This window comes from Melitaea cinxia, chromosome 18 (assembly GCF_905220565.1).
Source record: "Melitaea cinxia chromosome 18, ilMelCinx1.1, whole genome shotgun sequence".
Taxonomy (NCBI): Eukaryota; Metazoa; Arthropoda; class Insecta; order Lepidoptera; family Nymphalidae; genus Melitaea; species Melitaea cinxia.
In genome coordinates, this window is record NC_059411.1 from 6261760 (window position 1) to 6282526 (window position 20767).

Here is a 20767-nt window from a genome sequence, read left to right on the forward strand (position 1 = left end):
CGAACGTAGTCGCGGGCAACAGTTAGTGTATTATAACAATAAGTCCCCAAAAATGTATGTGATCGATTCCCTCAAAATTTACTGAACGGCTTTTCATGCGGTTTTACCAATGGAGAGAGGGCTTCAAGAGGAAAGCTTACGGAACGACTAAGCCGATTTTGATGAGATTTTGAGTTTCACTGGAAGTTCGCCAGGAAAACTTTGTGACTTACTGATTTAAGCGCGGGCGAAGCCGCGGGCACAGCTAGTATATATATACATATATATATAGTTTTTTTTAATGTATGTTCGGGGATAACTTCTGGTGTGGTACCATGATAAGGAAACCAGGATCTCATGATGGGATCCCAGAGAAATCGAGGGAAACTCTTGAAAATCCACATAACTTTTTACTGGGTGTACCGATTTTGATAATTTTCAACTTAACCGAAAGCTTATTTAGATGTTTATCATGTGGTCACATTTCATCGAAACCTGATTACAACTTTTGGAGTAATCTTTGTTAATGCGTATTTCTTGACTATTTTTTCGTGTACCTACATTGTATTACTTGTCGATGTAATTGAAGTCGATTTTTTTCGTTTGCCTGCAAACACAATTATTAATAATGAATTAACGCAAATTAAAATAAAAAATAACGATAAATTAAAAATTGATACAAAGTACACCATTACAAGATTGAGAGTAATTGCTTCTCAAAAACTGATAGGCACTCCACCAAATCGTGTTTTTTGGAAATTGTACTTAAATACGAATTACATATTTATAAAATATGAATATTTTTTTTACCGACAGTAATAAAAAATATAAATAAATATAAAAAATCAAAAACAAAAAAATTATTAAAAAATAATAATGATAGAATATGAATAATATTTTTCGATTTTAACGATATAATAATAAAAAATAAGAACTGCCTATTTAAATAAAAAATAACAAGAAATTAGAAAAAAAATAATTGATCAGGGACATGGGGATTTGAATCATGATCTTCTCGGTTGAACCCGACCGGCCGATTTCCCACCAAGCTATTGCAACTAAATTAACAGATGCGAAATCTTCGTATTCTAACGATATTGTAGCTATTTTTTTACTCTCTAAAAACAGGTATAAAACAACATTTTCTAAAAATAAATCTTAGCTAGATGGATTTATCTCCCCCGAAACCTCCTATATACTAAATTTTATGAAAATCGTTGGAGCCGTTTCCCAGATTCAGATTATATATATATATATATATATATATATATATATATATATACAAGAATTGCTCGTTTATTTAAATTAAATGATAATAGTTGTGTTTGCTCATAAATGAAAAAACCGACGACCTCGGAAAAAATCGGACGCCTGAAGGTCATTACGAATATCTAAAAATGCCTTACGGTCTTACAAATGCGCCAATAGTCTATCAAAGAATCATATCTAAAATTTTACGATTATTTATCGACTCTGGCAAAGTACTAGTTTACGTTGATGACGTTTTAATCTTATCGAACTCTGTTACTGAAGCCTTACGTGATTCAAAAGAAGTCCTGAGGACATTAACGGCTGCAAGATTTTCTGTTAATTTAAAGAAAAGTACATTTGTGACTACACAAGTAGAATACTTAGGTCGCATAATTACCCAAGCTCTGGTTAAGCCGAGCGATAGGAAGGTAAAAGCCTTAGTCAATTCGCCTAGACCCACAAACGTGAAGCAAGTTAGACAGTTCTTAGGTCTTGCTGGATACTTCCGTGGGTACATAGCCGGTTACGCTTCTAAAACTGCGCCTATTGCTCGACTGACGCGTAATGGAGTTCCGGTCGTGTGGGGTGAAGAACAAGAAGAGGCGCGAAAATATTTAATAAATTCAATGACTTCTGAGCCTTTATTAGCTATATTTGATCCAAATTTACCTACCGAGCTCCACACGGATGCCAGTTCAATCGGTTACGGGGCTGTATTGATCCATGAACATGCAAAAAAAAAGGCGCGTGATTGGATTTTTCAGTAAAACCACACAAGGTGCGGAATCACGCTATCATTCATACGAGCTAGAAACACTCGCCGTTGTTAAAGCGCTTCAACATTTTAGACAATATTTATTAGGGATTAAATTTAAAATAGTTACCGACTGTAATGCACTTAAGCTAACCGAGCGGAAAAAGGATCTTGTTCCTCGTGTCGCGCGTTGGTGGATATACATGCAGGACTTTCACTTTACTATCGAATACCGAAAAGGTTCTTTGATGTCCCACGCTGATTACCTAAGTAGGAACCCAATAGATATTCGTAATATCGATAAACCAAAAAATTGGGCACAAATTGCACAATCCGCCAACGAAGAGACTCGTATATTAATTGATAGAGTAAATAACTATGAATTAGATCAGTCCCGTTATGTAGTCTGCAATGACTTGTTATATTATAAATACAGTTCCGTTGATCACGAGCCTAGATTACTTTGTTTCATACCCAAGGGGATAGATTGAGCTTATTGCGTATCATTCATGATCAACACGATCATACAGGTTTTGATAAGACGATCGAACTTATATTACGTCATTTCTGGTTTCCTGGGTTAATTTCTTTTGTTAGAAAATATATTGCGCACTGTTTGATTTGTATATCATCCAAAAGGATACCAAGGGCTCCCCATCAGCCTATATCATCATGGTCCAAACCTGATTCTCCGTTTAGTACAATTCACGTAGATGTATTAGGCGCACTACCTGAATCTAATAGTTTTAAATTTGTTCTTATTATTGTTGATGCATACTCAAAATTTTGCTTACTTTATGCAATTAAACGACAGGACTCAAATGAACTGACTTGAGTCATGTCTAATGCACTTTCATTATTTGGCGCACCTAAACAAATTGTGTGTGACCGTGGGCGCATGTTCGAAAGTTCACAGTTTCGTAAATGGACAGACGATATAGGTAGTGAAATTCATTACATTACCCCTGAAATGCACAATGAAAACGGTCAAGCCGAGCGTTACTATAGAACAATATTAAACATGATCAGGGTGGAAGTTAATAATAAAAATAGTCTGTGGTCCGATTCGTTATGGAGGATTCAACTCGTCTTAAATTGCACCCAACAAAAGACTACGTGTGTCTCCCCAATGCAATTACGGGCATAGATGGTACCACACCTGTGATAAGATCTCTCATACGCAACGTTGCCATAAATAATTCTAGTCCTAATCGTGAGACAATGCGAGAATTACATCGTCAAAGAGCATCTGAACTGATGGAGCGCAATAAAGAAAGACAAGACGCTTAAGTTAACAAACACCGAAGGAATCCTCGAATTTTTATACTTAATGATTATGTGTTTGTCTCTAAATCTGCACAGGCACGCGGCAAACTAGATTCTAGAATGCGTGGTCCTTACCATGTTGTGAAAATTTTGCCTCGTGGACGCTATGAACTGCAACTATTAGGAGCGTCTCATGGCAAAACTACTCGAGCTGCAGCTGAATATATGACAGCGTGGCACGGGGAGTGGACGCCGGAATCGTGTGCTGCGTTTTTCAACAGTTAGTTTGACTGGTTTTCCTTGTTACTGTTTAATTTTGACGACTTTTTTTTCGTATCATAATGATTACGAGTGATGTGCTATAAATAATGTTATTATTATAAGCACAAAGGATCACTCGGCATGTTAACTGGGTCATGCCGAGTTTAAGTGGACATGTTAACTGGGTCATGTCGTGTATATAGCCGACATGTTAACTGGGTCATGTCGTTTATTTAGCTGACATGTTAACTAGGTCATGTCATGTATATAGTTGACGTGTTAACTGTGTCATGTCATCTATATCGCAGATATATTAACTGGGTCATATCGTGCATAGATTAATCGATTCGCAACATGTTAACTTGGTCATGTTGTACTTGTGGTTGGTATGATAACTTGGCCATGTCAACCTTACTTTACTCTGACACCACACGCGATAACATGATAACTTGACCATGTTATCTTAGAATTACTAACTTAGCTTAACAAAAACAAACACTATACATAGTCACATTGGAATGAAACACCAAAAATATATGTATGTGTTAGAGTATGATACTAACTGCTTGCTTGTTCTGTTTTGTCTATTTTGACTAACATAAAAGTTTATGTACTAGTTACAAATTAAAGGTTACTCTAATTATTCCTTTACAGCGGATGATATGAATGATCCGGAATTTTTGCAAGTTGAAAATCCTGCAATAGCGGAAACTATGGATAACCATAGTCTTGAGGTGAACGTGGACGTTCACCTGTCAGGAAAGGCCGTATAAGCAAAATTGAAGGTAGAAGTGGGAGACAGGAGGCGTGGCTTGGTCGTCGTCCGATGTTTTGAAATACTGAAGTCGCACTTTGGCTCCGGCTCGCGTAGCGATCACTTGTTAGGCAGAACTCATGAATTATATTTAATTTAATTGTTATATAGTTTAGTTTGTGTTAAAATAGTCTTAATTTTGCTATCTTGTTATATTTTTCGAATGAATATTAATTTTGTTAATAATTAATAAATGATTATTTTTGTGGTATTATATTTTTTTATTGATAATTGAAATAATCGCTAAAAATATATACAAGAATTGCTCGTTTATTTAAATTATATGATAATAGTTGTGTTTGCTCATAAATGAAAAAACCGACTTCAATTACATAGACAAGTAATACAACGTAAGCAGACGAAAAAAATTAACAAACGCACTAGTGACGACTACGATTTTCGAGGGTTTCCCTCTATTTCTCTAGCATTCATTATCAGATTCTGGTTTCCTTATCACGGTACTACACTTGGAATATCTCCTTTCCAACAAAAAAAGAATTATCAAAATCTTTTCATAAACGACGAAGCTATCCCCGAAGATATGTATATATATATACGGTCGAATTGAGTAACCTCCTCCTTTTTTGAAATCGGTTAAAAAAGAGTGAAAGAGGTCAAAGTAGTCAGTCTTTATCTAACTTACCGAAGCCATGTCGGTTGGCACAGACATGATACTGGATAAGGCGGTTGCAGCATATGTCCGCACCGGGCACTCTAACGTTTCACATGGTTCTACAGGATAATAAATTATTACATTAATGACTTGTTTCATTAAATCTAACAGAGGCGGAGCCCACACATATTATATTTTATCCGTTTTTATTGAATTGTATTATCGTCCGAATTTATTAGATAAAATAGATACATATATCACACATTACAGTACGTTACAAAAAAATTACATAATCAATTAACACATGGCCTTCGCGACCGGGAGTATTAGGGATGGGTTTCTAAAAGACGTGGCAACTATTGAATTTAATTTTGAATGTTCATATTATACTGGCATTTATAACAGTCATGACCCACTGACTGACCATAAAAAGGTATCGTTTCGAAGTTGTCTTGTATATGAGCAAAGTATAGTAAAAAATAGTTTTATATTTTGGCAGTTAAAACCGATTGAATAATTGTGATAGCTCGCAAACTAAAAAAACCGACTTCAATTACATCGACAAGTAATACGTCATAAGTAGACGAAAAAAATTACCAAACGGACTACTCGTCACCACGATATTCAAGGGTTTCCTTCGATTTCTCTGGGATTCCATCATCAGATCCTGGTTTTCTTATCATGGTACCACACTTGGGATATTTCCTTTCCAATAAAAAAAGAATTATGAAAATCGGTTCATAAACATTGAAGTTATCTCCGAACATACATAATATATATATTTATATATATACGGTCGAATTGAGTAACCTCCTCCTTTTTTTAAGCTGGATAAAGCTGGTCCATAACTTACCAGGGGTCACAGGTGCTTGAGAATCTACATAGTTGATCTTTATTGTAACGTTTTGATCCAACTGAAGTGATACAAAATCTGAAAAAAATACGTTTTTTCTTTTGTCAAATATTATAATGTGGTTGTTTATTGTCCTCTACTTGGCTATGCTAAATGGTCAATCTTGATATCTCTATTAGTTTACATTGCAATATTTGGTTCCAAAAATTTGGACATGAAATTGTCTACTGGCGGCATACTGACGTAAAGAAGATAGTGCAAAATTAAACAAATTAATAGAATTAAAAGATAATAGATAGATTATTGCCCAAAATTAATTAGCAAAACACTTATTTACTACTCCTTTAAGAAATAAGTATATAATTGTTTAGGAAAACTCCGGGGTTGAAATTTTCACTTTATAATAAACAATTGTTTTCTAAACAATTTGTTTTCCTTACCGTTATTGGTCTACATTCTTCAAGAATTTATATTAATTTTTTCATCAAGAGAGAATTTTTGACAGCAGTGAACGGAAGTTAAAACAGTTTATAACAGATTTATCTTAAATTTCAATATTACTGAATACGTTATCTATATAAGTTGACTATCGACCCACCCCGGCTTCGCACGGGTCCAATGCTGATACTAAATATTCTACAGAATGTCTTTATTTATAGTGTGAAGCTAGCTTATAGCATGGTTATTGTTAAGATATACGAAGTTCTGTGAGCTAGGTTGTATATGTAATATATTGACAGAGTAGTTGTTAAGCGTTTTTTAAAATAATATTAGAGTTGTCACTTGATGTCACTAGCCGCGATAAGATCGTCTATATGTATTAAATATTAAAACAAATATTATAGTAATTAAAACCTGCGGTTTTATTTACGCCCTAACAGGTTATGGGCCCAGAGAACTATATACAATTGATTTCATAACAGTAAATACCTACCTACCTATCTACCAGATTCATTTGCTATGTTTCGCACTGCAATGGAATCGCGTGATGATCTACCATCTACAGAGATACTGAAGGTAAAGATTGTCGAAGATTATGAAGGTAGAAAAGTTACAGTAACTGATCAGGGAGCTATGTTCGTTAAACGCACTCACGAAATGCATCAAAAGAAAACTACACACAATAACATTTTACCCAACAATAAGAGGCAAGTTGAATGTTATCGTTGTGGTCGTCGAGGACACATTGCACGGGAATGTAAAACTAAAATGCAAAATAAGGCAAAGCAAAGTGCAAAACAAGCAGAATGCAGTTCTGAGCGGCAAGAATATATGACAATGTTTGGCACGACCGAAGAGGCTTGTACCGGTGAACACAGTAATCCTATTTGGTGTATCGACAGTGGATGCACGGCACATATGTATAATGATAAGCGTATGATACGAGGGTTTACGCAACTGAAAAATAAATTGAAATTGGAAAATAATGGGAGTACACAAATAACCGGAGTAGGAAAAGTCAGAATCCCGGTTGATACAGGTAGTGAAAAACGCCAGATAGACATCCAAAAGGTGTATGTACTACGTCCCAGATTTACGAACAAGCCTTTTATCAGTATCAAAAATGACTGATCATGGTTTTGAAGTTCATTTTTCAAAGAATTACGCTGTAGTTATTGATGAGAACAAAAAAGTTCATATTAGAGCAGATCGTGTAGGTAATTTGTACCATGTGAGATTGGGTCAATAGTACTCCAATAATGTTGAGGTGGCGAAGAAGCCAATTGACATTTGGCATGAGCGCATGGGACACCTTAATGAACGTGATCTCAAGGCTATGGCTAAGAATAATTTAGTATATGGTTTGAGATTTGACGTTAATGAAAAATTATCAGAATGTGAGGTATGTTTAAGTCAAAAACTAACATCTAAGCCATTTCCTAAATCTAGTGAAGGTCGCACAAATGATATGTTAGAGATAGTACACACAGATGTATGTGGTCCTATGAGACACCAGTCGTTTGGTAATAAAAAATATTTTGTCACTTTTATTGACGACAAATCTCGCTGATGTGAAGTTTATTTTATAGCTAACAAAAGCGACGTCTTTAAAGTATTTAAAGAGTATAAAGCGTACGTGGAAACCTTAACAGGAAAGAAGATAAAGAATTTACAGTCAGATATTGGAAGAGAATATATAAATACAGAGTTTGATGATTTCTTGAAGAAAGAAGGAATTAGACGGAGATTGACTGTACCGTACACACCCCAACAGAACGGTGTTTCCGAAAGAAAGAATAGGACATTAGTTGAGATGGCGCGATGCATAATGCGTCAAGCTGGAAGCCCTCCAAGTTTTTGGGCAGAAGCTGTAAATACCGCTAATTTTATACGAAATCGGTGTCCTACAACTGCTTTAAGCGGTAATATACCATACACTGTTTGGACAGGAAAGAAACCAACAGTGATATATATGAAAGTTTTTGGATCTATAGATAAGGGGAACCAAAAATGTAAATTTAACTCTAATTCGGAAATTGGGATCTTTGTGGGTTATGGGTTATGTCCGGAATAAACTCAAAAAGTACTGCATGGATTTACTTCAAATTTGGCACGAATATTATTAAGAAGACGGGTCAACATATAGGCTACATATTATCACGCTATCACCTACGGGAAACGAGCAGTGAATCTTTATTTCTTCAACGCATTCTGTAAAAACGTGTAATCTAACGACGCATATTTCAATGTTGTTGTTATTACGTTAATAACCATGTCATAAGCTAGCTTCACAGTATAAATAAAGACATTCTGTAGTATATTTAGTATCAGCATTGCACCCGTGCGAAGCCGGGACGGGTCGCTAGTCTCAAATAAATTTAAATGGGACCAAATGACACACACTTCTAATGACTTTTAAAGAAAAATTTGTCAAAGTTGGTCCACCTAGTCAAAAGTTCTAATGTCACATACATAAAAAAATACAGTCGAATTTTTTTTTTTTTTTTTTTATGTCAGATAGGCAGGCATTTGACCACAATCTCACCTGATGTTAAGTGACGATGCGGTCGAAGGTGGAGCATGCCTGCCTAATAACAGCCTATTCACTCTGGCCTTGAAGGCACCCAGATTGTATCGTTCGGGAAACACGGACGCGGGCAACGAGTTCCATTCCTTAGCTGTGCGCATCAGGAAAGTGGTGCCAAAGCGTTTTGTGCGCGTAGGTGGCATATCAATGGCATAAGGATGGAACGATCGACCGCGCCTAGTGTCCCGATGGCGGAAGGTTGTTGGGGGAATTAGATCGTGTAATTCCTTCGCACACTCACCGAAATATATTTTGTAGAACACCGACAGACGAGCCACCCTACGCCGATGATCGAGACTCTGCAACTTGGTGTCTGTCAGAGTAGGGTCACCTATGAGTCTCTTAGCTCGTTTTTCCACCGAGTCCAAAGTTGCCAGTTGGTATTTGGCGGATCCATCCCAAAGATGGCAGCAATACTCCATACAAGACCGAACTTGTGCTTGATATAGTTGAAGCAACTGTTCTGGAGTGAAGTATCGCCTGACCTTAGAGAGAATACCTAGTTTTTTTGCTGCAGTTTTTTCTTTGGACTCGATGTGTTGCCCAAAGTTCAGATTGGACGATAGCTCTACACCGAGGAGCTGTAGGGAGTCGGTAATTTCCACAGAAGCATCCCGGAAAGTCGGAGTCAGGTGTAAAGGGCTCCGTTTAGAGGAGAACACACACGCCTGTGTTTTTGTAGCGTTGAACGTGACCAGATTGGCATCGCCCCATTCGGAGACTGCCTGGAAGGCGACGTTCAAGCGGCTGACCATATCCTCTCGACAAGACTGGATAACATCCTTACTAGCCCTTGCACTCGAGAAGTATCTGTCAACTATCCGTCACTGTGCTGTCGTCAGCATACCCAAAGGTACCGGGGACGAGCAGATCGTTAATGTGCAGTAGGAAGAGGGTAGCGGACAAGACTGATCCCTGAGGAACACCGGCGTTGATAGCCTTTTGGTCCGACGAGTACCCGTCAAGGACAACTTGTATTGAACGTTCGCTCAGGAAGTCAGAAATCCAAGTGCAAAGGCCAGGTGGAATACCATATGAAGGGAGCTTGCTTATAAGGCTCGCATGCCAAACCCTGTCAAAGGCCTTCGAGATATCGAGAGACACGGCAAGTGCTTCGCCGTGTTTGTCAATGGCCTCACTCCATATATGTGTGGCATACACTAGAAGGTCCCCAGTCGAACGGTGCTGGCGGAAACCGTACTGCCGGTCGCTGAGGAGATCGTTACCTTCCAAGTGGGCCAAGAGTTTGTTGTTTAGTGTACGTTCCATAGTCTTACAGAGTATGGACGTGACCGAGATGGGACGGTAATTGACAGGGTCTGCACGACTACCTTTTTTGCACAGGCTGCACGTTGGCAAGCTTCCAAGACTTCGGCACTTTGCCAGTCTTAAGTGACAGGCGGTACAGGCGTGTGAGAGGTGGAGACAACTCAGGGGCGCAGGTACGCAGGAGTATCGCTGGTATACCGTCCGGTCCGCTGGCCTAGTTCACGTCTAGAGTTTGCAGGATTTTAAGGATCTCTTTTTGGCGTATGCGTACTTCTGCCATAATGCAGTCAGCACGAGTTGAAATTGGTGGAGCTTTTCCTGCAACATCCAGACGAGAGTTCTCAGCAAAAAGAGATGCAAACAAATCCGCTTTCTCTTTTGCAGAATGGGCCAGTGATCCATCAGTCCTCAGCAATGGTGGAAGTGACGGCCGACAAAAGTTAGATTCAACGGCTTTTGCCAGGGACCAAAACGCTTTGCTCCCAGAAGGGTAAGAAGCTAGTTTGGCCCCAATGCGGCTGATATAGTTGAATCTAGCCCTGCGTAACGCCCTTTTACATGCCTTGGCGGCTTGGTTAAAAGCTTTCTTCAAATTCCGAGAATTAGGAGACTTGTGCGCTCGAGCTTCAGCCCATGCAGTGTATGCCGACCGCTTTTTTACTTCTGCACGATAGCATTCCGCATCAAACCATGGGCGAGCTTTTCCATTCGTCGCTACGTCAGAGTAAGGTATAAAATATTCCATACCCTGGCGTATAACCGCGGTAATGGCTTCAGCGCAGCTCGACGGATCATCAGAAGAAAAGCATACCTCTCGCCAAGGATAGGACGAGAAAAAGTGACGCATCTCATCCCAATCCGCTGCCTTGTAGCGCTAGACCCGTCTTGGGCCACATGGGGCTTCTTCGGGTGGGGAACAGACGGATACAGATTTTACCAGACAGTGGTCAGAAGTACCCAGTGGTGCAGAAACTGTTATTGAGTAACTGTCCGGATCAGTTGTTAAAAATAGGTCTAAGCAGTTGGCGGTATGAGAGTCTACGTCTGGTACCCTGGTAGCACAATTTACAAGCTGGGTGAGGTCTAGCGTCAAGGCTAGTTTACGCACTTCTCTCCCAGCATGGTCGGTCACCTGGTATGGGAATAGCCACTCCTGGTGGTGGGCGTTGAAGTCCCCCAGGATGACTAACTGTGCCGAAGGGTAACGCTCTCGAGCCTTATCCGCCGTTAGGGTGAGATGGTCACATAACTGAGTTGTTTCCACGTCTCCACTGTGCGAACGGTAGACACAGGCATACAGGATTTTCTCCTGTCCTGTGTCCACCAGAACCCATAGGATGGAGTAACTGGATGTCTCAAGGTGCTTAAGACGTTTGATGCAAATGTCATCACGGCCGTACACACAGACTCCGGCACGAGGTATGAACCTGTGCTCCAGAGAATACCCGGGGTAGCTGAGGTACGCCGTGTCAGCCGGACATCTGATCTGCGTCTCAGTGAGGAACAGCAGCTGCAGTTTTTCTGTTTCTAGGTGGTGATGGACAGATTCGAGATTGGAGTGCAGACCTCGAATGTTAGAGAGGTGCACTTTCAATGGGAGGACGTGCAGCCGCTGTGTATACCTTCTTTTACTATTGTGTGCTTTCATGGAGAGCGAATAGGTTCTGGGGAACGCGACTGGACGAGGCGGCATCCTACCTACCAGGTGTCAGACTCAACACCGCCGCACGGAGGGGGCCTGACGCGGAGACCGCGGGGACGCCCGAGCCCCCCCAGAATGGCTACCTGGTCCTCCCTTCCGGTCGCTAACCGGCAAGGTAGAACATTCTGGGATTTTTCGTCAGGTGGCGGGGCAGCCTTTCACAGGTGGCTATCCTGCTACTTGGGCCCCCAACTTCCTACGGTCGGCCAGCGGCGGCACCGTGCCTCGGATCCCGCTACCCTCCGAAGCCAGGCACCCGATGCGGCAGTGATGAGCAGACAGAATCGGTCACATAGAGTGCCACAACTACCCATACACATCCCCCAAATGGCTGCTCTGGGACCCGCCCCGGAACACGGCGATTGCCGTTTGGCGGCGCGACTTTACCCAGAGGGTGGTAATCAAGCCACGGCCGAAGCCTACCACCTCAAGAATTTTGTCGGCTCTTACGACAGGCCTTCTTGCCGGGCCGTAGGAAATCGTATTCTACTGCCCGTCCCTACACGGGGAAAGAATTGAGAACATCCTCCTTTTTTGGAAGTCGGTTAAAAAGCGGTCGTCCTGGAGCTTAGCGCCTTTTTCTCTTCCTGCTCGGGTGCGTATAATGGTGCGGTGCGAGGATCATCACTTAGCTGGTCAGCGTACTTTAAGCAATTATTTAGTGCTCAATTACTGGTTAATGTTTTCTCTTTTGTATTAAAATTGTTAATTATTATCGTAGTTGTTTAAATAACTTGTAATCTTTAGTTAATAATATAAGTGGTAAGAATATACAATAATATATACAAATAAATAAAATTGGAGTGTCTGTTTGTAATATTAAAATACTCGCTTTTTGCTAAATACATATGGATGTGTAAACACGGTACATATATCAAAATAACCTTTTTTACAATTTTCGTCGTTCTGTCTGTCTGTCTATTTGTTCCGGCTAATCTCTAGAAAGTCTGGACTGATTTGACAAAACTTTCACTGGCAGATAGCTGACGTAGTAAGGAGTAACTTAAGCTATTTTTATTTTAAAAATTTATTTATTTTATAACTCTGCAAGCTGAACATTACCTTTTTTTAAAATAAAAATAAAATAAATAAAATAATATTCGGCCGCTTTTATGTAGGTAGGATCTGAGTAGGGCACGTAGGCCAGTCGATACATCGATACGACGCCGAACGCAAGTTCTCTTACTACCGCCCCGTTTTTAGTCGTGACGACCTTACCGTACCGAGTACTACGTGATAATTGTATAATTTCGTTTTCGCTTCCATAATTGCTATAAACTGTATCTTATGCTGTGTTATATTTGTCGCTTTCCGTTCTTGCTTATATTTTGCCGTATGCAGTATTTGTACTTGTGCATGTGACTTTCTCCTTCCGTACTTTGTTTGTGTATATCTTGTGGTGATTAAATAAACGTTGATATAAAGTGAATTGAACATTTTATTTATACCCACAAACGATACACCCCTAAACCTTTTTAACGGAATTTATAAGAGAAATACAATGTTTGCATTCGCATTCGTGAATGTTATGAACAATTATTATTATATTTATTATAAATCCAACATTCGTTACATCACTAGTGTAGGGTTTACCTACATTACATACATCTATAATATGATACGATCTCGCTACGTGTAAGAAACCTAGACTAGTATACTTCATAGAAGTTTGTAAATGAGCTTTTAGATCTAGATAATTATTCTAAATTTTATCCTACTACTTACTTCTAGGGCTAATTTTAATGACTTTGACAAGATTCTTTTAACTGTCACACTTAAATTAATCAGATATAATAAATATTGAAGACTAAAAAGGATTATTTTTCGCTAATACAATATTTGAAATAACTTTTTATATTGCGTGCCTAGTGTGAATGCCAACCTATAGTAATAAACAAACTGTAAACTATAGGCACCTATAGTCAAGTAGATATGCGCTACTCGTATATTTTCGAATCTTTATTTATTACTGCGTATTTTAGAACTAAATAATAATTTCCTTGTTGAATAAAATAATTAATACAAATTATAAATATGAATCAATAAAGAGATTGATCTACGTTTTCGATAACTTTATCAAGTTTAGATACAACCAAAAGCACTTTTAGTTATCGTATATATAAATTAAAAAAAAAACTTATACCACTGCAATCAATGTGATTAACAAATAATTTTGATCGTTGTATTAGATAATGTTATATTATTGGTAAATATCAAAATGAATATAGTCGAAACATTCAATTTAAATTTATGGTTCAATAAAACAACACATAACATAATACAGTTGTTAAAGTTTTAAATTGCCGTGAATCGTTCCTTATAGCCTATCGTTACATTAAATTTCGGAAGCAGATGTGTATTTTTTTCGGTATGAAAATACTCACCAGCAACAAACTTAACTTCTACCAAAGTACCATATCCAAGTGTCACGTAACACGGTAGTCTAGCGCCACATCCTTCAATATAGACACTCTGAATATCGTAAGCCGACCCTGCAACAAGTTTACTTATTAGACCGTAGATTATGTATGCGAAAAATTGCATGAAAGCTATATGGTTGTTTTTAACCGACTTCAAAAAAAGGAGGAGGTTACTCAATTCGACCGTATATATATATTTATGTATGTTCGGAGATAACTTCTTCGTTAATGAACCGATTTTGATAATTCTTTTTTTGTTGGAAAGAAGATATCCCTAGTTTGGTACCATGATAAGGAAACCAGGATCTGATGATGGGATCCCAGAGAAATCGAGAGAAACTTTCATAAATCGTACGGGTGACTAGTAAATTTAATCATGTTTTCATTAAGTACTATAAAGCACTACTATTTAATAACGGTCTAGAGTCAATCTGATGATGGAGAAGAAAGATAGTCGAGGGAACTCTTTAACGATTTATAGCAATTACCTGCTGTTTGAACTTATTTCGTTTCTATTGATGAGAACTTTGCATATATATGAGTTGTAAGTGCCATTTCAGTCTGATGATGGAGACGAAAGATAGTCGAGGAAACTCTTCAACGACTTATAGCAATTACCTGCTGTTTGAACTTAATTCGTTTCTATTGATGAGAACTTTGCACCTATATGAGTTACAAGTGCCATTACAGTCTGATGGTGGAGACGAAAGATAGTCGAGGAAACATTTCAACGATTTATAGCAATTACCTGCTGTGTGGTCATCTGTGTCGCAGTACCATGTTTGATGGTGGAGCCCATAAACACTCGAGGGAATTTCTCAACAATTTACAGCAGTTACCTTTTGCTGTTTGACGACCGCTTTGATATAATGGTTCATGTGCCGTTTCGGCGGCGCCTAAACACCGACGGTCGCGGGTTCAATTCCCGCTCGAAGTGGATATTTATGTTTATACAAATATTTATTTTCGGTCTAGTTGTTAATCCTTGTAGTTCTCCCAACCTAGCCTTGGAGAACACGCTAGGCTGTCAGTCCCGGTTGTTTTACGTACACCTGATAGCGAACTTTACTCATAGTATGTCAACGCGTTAGCGCAGCGGTCACAGAACTGGCTGTTGCGCTGGCGTTAGTGGGTTCAACCTCCGCGCAGGACAGACATTTGTATTGGCCATTTAAGATGTTTGTCATGATCTGGGTGTTTGTGCTTGTGTATTGTGTATGTTTCCGGACCCCCGACACAAGAGAAAAAACATCCTTGTTAGGTCTACCCATCACTAAAAATTGTAAAACAAAATAATTTGTAACAAAAAAAAACCGACTTCAAACAGGAAACTAAAAAGTGAAAAATAAATTTACTTAGTACAAAGTAATTCGTATTTTGATTTAGTTAATCAGAAATGATTAAATAAATATTTTATAATTTTGAAGTCGGTGCCAAGTAAATACTACAACAACCTGACTACAATAACAAATACAAACAATACACACACACACAACAAACAAGTACAAAAAAATTATTAAATATGTCCAAACAATAATAGAATAATAACAGTATTCAAACTAATAGAAGCAAATTGAAAGAAAACTGAATACAACTTACGAGTAGATACTAGAGTAGTTATAGTTTTACTTGGCACCGACTTCAAAATTATAAAATATTTATTTAATCATTTCCGATTAACTAAATCAAAATACGAATTACTTTGTACTAAGTAAATTTTTTTTTCACTTTTTAGTTTCCTGTTTGAAGTCGGTTTTTTTTTGTTAAAAATTATTTTGTTATAAATACACAAAAGAATTAAATTAACTTGACAGGACTCACTTTTCAACCGACTTTTAGAAAAGAATCAGGTTCGCAATTCGACTCTATTTTTTATGTCAAATGTATTTATGTTTTTCATCTCATAACTTTTTACTGTGTGGACCGATTGTGAATATTTTTTTAATCGAAAGCCTGTGCTTGTCATGTGGTCCCATTAAAATTTGATCGATATCTAACAAGTACTTTTTCAGCTATCCCTAATAATGCGTCTGTAATTGAGTTTTTTTTTTACCGACGCGACGTCGTGTTACTTGTCGATGTACTTAATTGAAGTTCGTTTTGTTTTGTTTGCGAACAAATACAATTCTTATAATACATATTATTTATGTTTCTTGTAAAGCATAAAATTTATTGATGAATTTTAAAGAATTTTTGGCTTATGTATTTAGATCACGCTATTCTAAATCAGTGGCGTAGCTAGGGGGACAAGGGCCCTGGTGCATAGGGAAAGAATCGGGCCCTCCTCCCCTCTTTCCGCGTTGTTTGAACTTGTATTGGCCTTTTTTTTTTAATTTATTTTATTTTATAATTTTTTTTTTTCAAAGCTGAGGTTAGAGGGCCCCCTGAGCTCCGGGGCCCTGGTGCACTGCACCACCTGGCCCTATGATAGCTACGCCACTGTTCTAAATAGGATACTTTCTAATCGGATTAAACCCTGAAAACTTGAAGATTGAAATCTTAAATTCGAAAAACATTTCCATTTGTAAATTTTTATTCATAACTTAAGTATTTATTAATTGATTTAATGCTTTTATTATTTATAAAAGTATTTCATTAAAAACTAAACAGTTTCGAAATTTTTTATAAATTTTCTATATTGCAGAAAATATTTTATTTTATTTTACTCTATTGTACACAACAAATACTTAGATTATGACCAAAGTCTTATAAGTAGTCAAAAGTATGAGTGTCAAACATCATTTTCATTTATGTACATATATGTCAATCAATCAATCAATCACTTCAGCCTAATGCAGTCCACTGCTGGGACATGGGCCTCCACAAGTTCGCGCCAAAAATGGCGTGAACTCATGTGTTTTGCTCATAGTCACCACGCTGGGCAGGCGGGTTGGTGACCGCAGTTCTGGCTTTGTCGCACCGAAGACGCCGCTGCTCGTTTTCAGCCTGTGTATTTCAAAGCCAGCAGTTGGATGGTTATCCCGCAATCGGTCGGCTTTTTAAGTTCTAAGGTGGTAGTGGAACTCTGTTATCCCTTAGTCGCTACTTACGACACCCACAAGAAGAGAGGGGGCGGCTATATCCTTTACTGCCGTAACCACACAGCTTTACTGCCGTAACACACACATATAATATGCCATATTGTGTTAATTATAAGTAAGTCCCTACTTGCAAGAATTTATCATATTATATCATTCTAGAAGTATAAAATTGAATTATCTCTGAGCGATACCACATGGACCCATTAATTATCACCAATAAAACTCTGACGCAGTTGTCGATTCGATATTTAATTTTAGAAATATTTGTTGTTTTTATTTAATAAATGTAATTACTTTTTAACCGACTTCATAATAGGAGAAGAAAACCGCATAGCTTTTTACTGAGTGTACCGATTTTGATGATTTTTAATTTAATCGAAAGCCGATGTTTATCATGTGATCACATTCAAATTCCATCGAGATCGGATTACAACTTTTTGAAGTAATCTTTGATAATGCGTATTTACTTGACTATTTTTTCGTCTACCTACGTTGTATATACTTATCGATGTAATTGAAGTCGTTTTTTTTTCGTTTGCTGGCAAACACAATTATTACATAAAGAATTGGATATAAACTCTCTTTCATAAAATTCAGTTTATAAATAATATTTATAATTCTCAGGAACCAACAAACCAATTGTTTGTTTGTACACACTAATCTCAGGAAATACTGGTTCAAATTGAAAAATTATTTTGTGTTGGATAGTCCATTTACCGGACGGTTATCTATAATCTATAATCTATCTATCTATAATATATATAAACGCGAAAGGTCACTCATCACGAAATCTCCAAAACTATAACACCTAAAAACTTGAAATTTGGCAGGTAGGCTCCTTATAAGACGTAGGCATCCGCTAAGAACGGATTTTATGAGAAACGACCCCTAAGGGGGTAAAACGGGGGTTGGAAGTTTGTATGAAAGTCCTATGTTTTTGAAGAGACTTGAAATTTCAAATGTAAGCTCTATAGATGGTGAAAAGGTGTCCAAATAATGTATCTTTAGAAATCAACCCCTTTTTGGGGTTAAAACGGGGGATAGTAGGTTGGCTCACTGATCACGAAATCTCCGAAACTATAACAGCTACAAACTTGAAATTTGGCAGGTAGGTTTCTTATAGGGCGTAGACATCCGCTAAGAACTATTTTTACGAAACTCAACCCCTAAGGGGATAAAACGGGGGTTGGAAGTTTGTATGAAAGTCCTATGTTTTTGAAGTAAGAGACTTAAAATTTAAAATATTTGCTCTTTAAATGGTGAGAAGGTGTTCAAATACATCTTTAATAATCTTTAGAAATCAACTCCTTTTTGGGGTTAAAACGGGGGATGGTAGGTTGACTCCCTCATCACGAAATCTCCGAAACTATAACAGCTACAAACTTGAAATTTGGCAGGTAAGTTCCTAATAGGGCGTAAATATCCGCTAAAAGCTGATTTTACGAAACTCAACCCCTAAGGGGATAAAACGGGGGTTGGAAGTTTGTATGAAAGTCCTATGTTTTTGAAGTAAGAGACTTGAAATTTAAAATATATGCTCTATAGATGGTGAGGTGGTGTCCAAATAATCGTAATCAGATCCAGTGAATCGTAATATATATATATATATAAAAGAGTAAGGTCACAAACTCACTCATCACGAGAACTCAAAAACCGCTGGATGGTCTATCTATCCAGGTTGGACAAAGATAAAATTTGGCAGGGAGGTAGATTATAGTTAGCAGACGTCCGTTAAGAACGGATTTTACGATATTCCACCTCTAAGGGGGTTTATTTGGGTTGATAGTTTGTACGAAACATATGCAGCCTGAAAATAAAACTAAAAATGTTGTGTATACAGAGATTTTATAAAAATAACTATTAAATTATACTAAATTGTGCCTTTTAAAAAGTTACTCAGTTTGATAAGCATTTCAAGTGACTGAAATAAAAAAATAATTTGCGTTAAACATCTTAATAGTAATGCATATCTGCATAACCACGCGGACGTAATCGCGGGCAACAGTTAGTGTATTATAAAACAAAGTCTCCAAAAGTGCATGTGATGGATTCGCTCAAAATCTACTGAACGGATTTTCATGCGGTTTCACCATTGGAGAGAGGGCTCCACCATTGGCAAGAGGAAGGTTTACGGAACGGCTAAGCCGATTTTGATGAGAGTTCCACTGGAAGTTTGCCGGGAAAACTTTGTGACACACTAATTTTAACGCGTGCGAAGCCGCGGGCACAGCTAGTATGTTTATAATTTTTTAATACGTTTTTACTCAAATTAGCACGGGTGAAACTGCGGACACATTACATAGTTATGAATAAAAATATAACAAAAATCTTTGTTTTTAACCGATTTCAAAAAAAGAAGAGGTTACTCAATTCGACCTATATATTTTTTTACGTGTGTTCGCGGATAACTTCGTCGTTTATGAACCAATTTTGATGATTATTTTTTTGTTGGAAAGGAGATATCCCAAGGGTGGTACAATGGTAACTAAACTAGAATCTGATGATGGCATCCCAAAGAAATCGAGGGGAAACTTCGAAAGTCGTAGTGGCGACTAGTGCGTTTTGTTAATTTTTTTCGTTTACCTATTTTGTATTACTTTTTGATGTAATTGAAGTCGGTTTTTTTCATTTGCGAGCAAACACAATTATATTCGAATTGTAATGTTATTTTTACATCAGTCCTGATAACAGTTACGACTTATAATGAGTACCTAACAACTTATAGTGAGTACCTAATGCTATTTGGTAACATAAAATAAACCTCAAATTTGTTTCTTTAAAAACAAATTGAAATTTTTTATTTAACTTTGCTATACCTGTATCTACATCTTTATGTTATCTTTTAATATCGATATGTACCTACGTGTTATGGAATGCATTCGTACCTACTTTAATACTTTGTTAATCTGTATGTATTCACTAGATTGTAATACGCAATTTTACGAAAATAAAATAATTAACTATTTGTATTTTAACAACGTGTCTAAACATCTTCATAATTATAAAATGGATTATTGTATAGCATTATGACAACTTAAATATGAAAGTATTATTGCAATGTAATTTGTCTAATGGGTACAAACTTCAAATTAAAAAAAAAACACTCTTAAGGCCTACGTAAAATAGGCAACACCTGTCTATTTACAAGACTTTTCTCTCGTAGACATTATTGGTTAAAGTTGAATGTATAATAATTGTAAAAATTACAGAATTTATACTATATTTTATGAATATGATAATGTTATACTTACTTGTACTGTGTGTGTCCCTTAGTCGCCTCTTACGACACCCACTTCCCGTGGGTGTCGTAAGAGGCGACTAAGGGATAACACAGTTCCGCTACCTCCTTGGAACTTAAAAAGCCGACCGGTGGCGGGATAAACATCCAACTACTGGCTTTGAAATACACAGGCCGAAGACGGGCAGCAGCGTCCTCGGTGCGACAAAGCCTGTAACAAGTACTGCGGTCACCAACCCGCCTGCCCAGCGTGGTGACTATGGGCAAAACACATAAGT

The 20767-nt window shown here is 37.6% G+C and overlaps 1 protein-coding gene across 1 annotated transcript in view; it reads right to left on the reverse strand.

Annotated features, from left to right (window-relative positions):
* LOC123662476 overlaps positions 1-20767 on the reverse strand; it is a 31475-nt gene that overhangs the window by 5913 nt on the left and 4795 nt on the right. Inside the window, exons 2-4 of the mRNA XM_045597318.1 lie at positions 14175-14282; positions 5792-5869; positions 4969-5057 (exon numbers count right to left, since the gene is read on the reverse strand). Coding sequence (XP_045453274.1) covers positions 4969-5057; positions 5792-5869; positions 14175-14282 — 275 coding nt within the window. The remainder of the gene's footprint in view (positions 1-4968; positions 5058-5791; positions 5870-14174; positions 14283-20767) is intronic.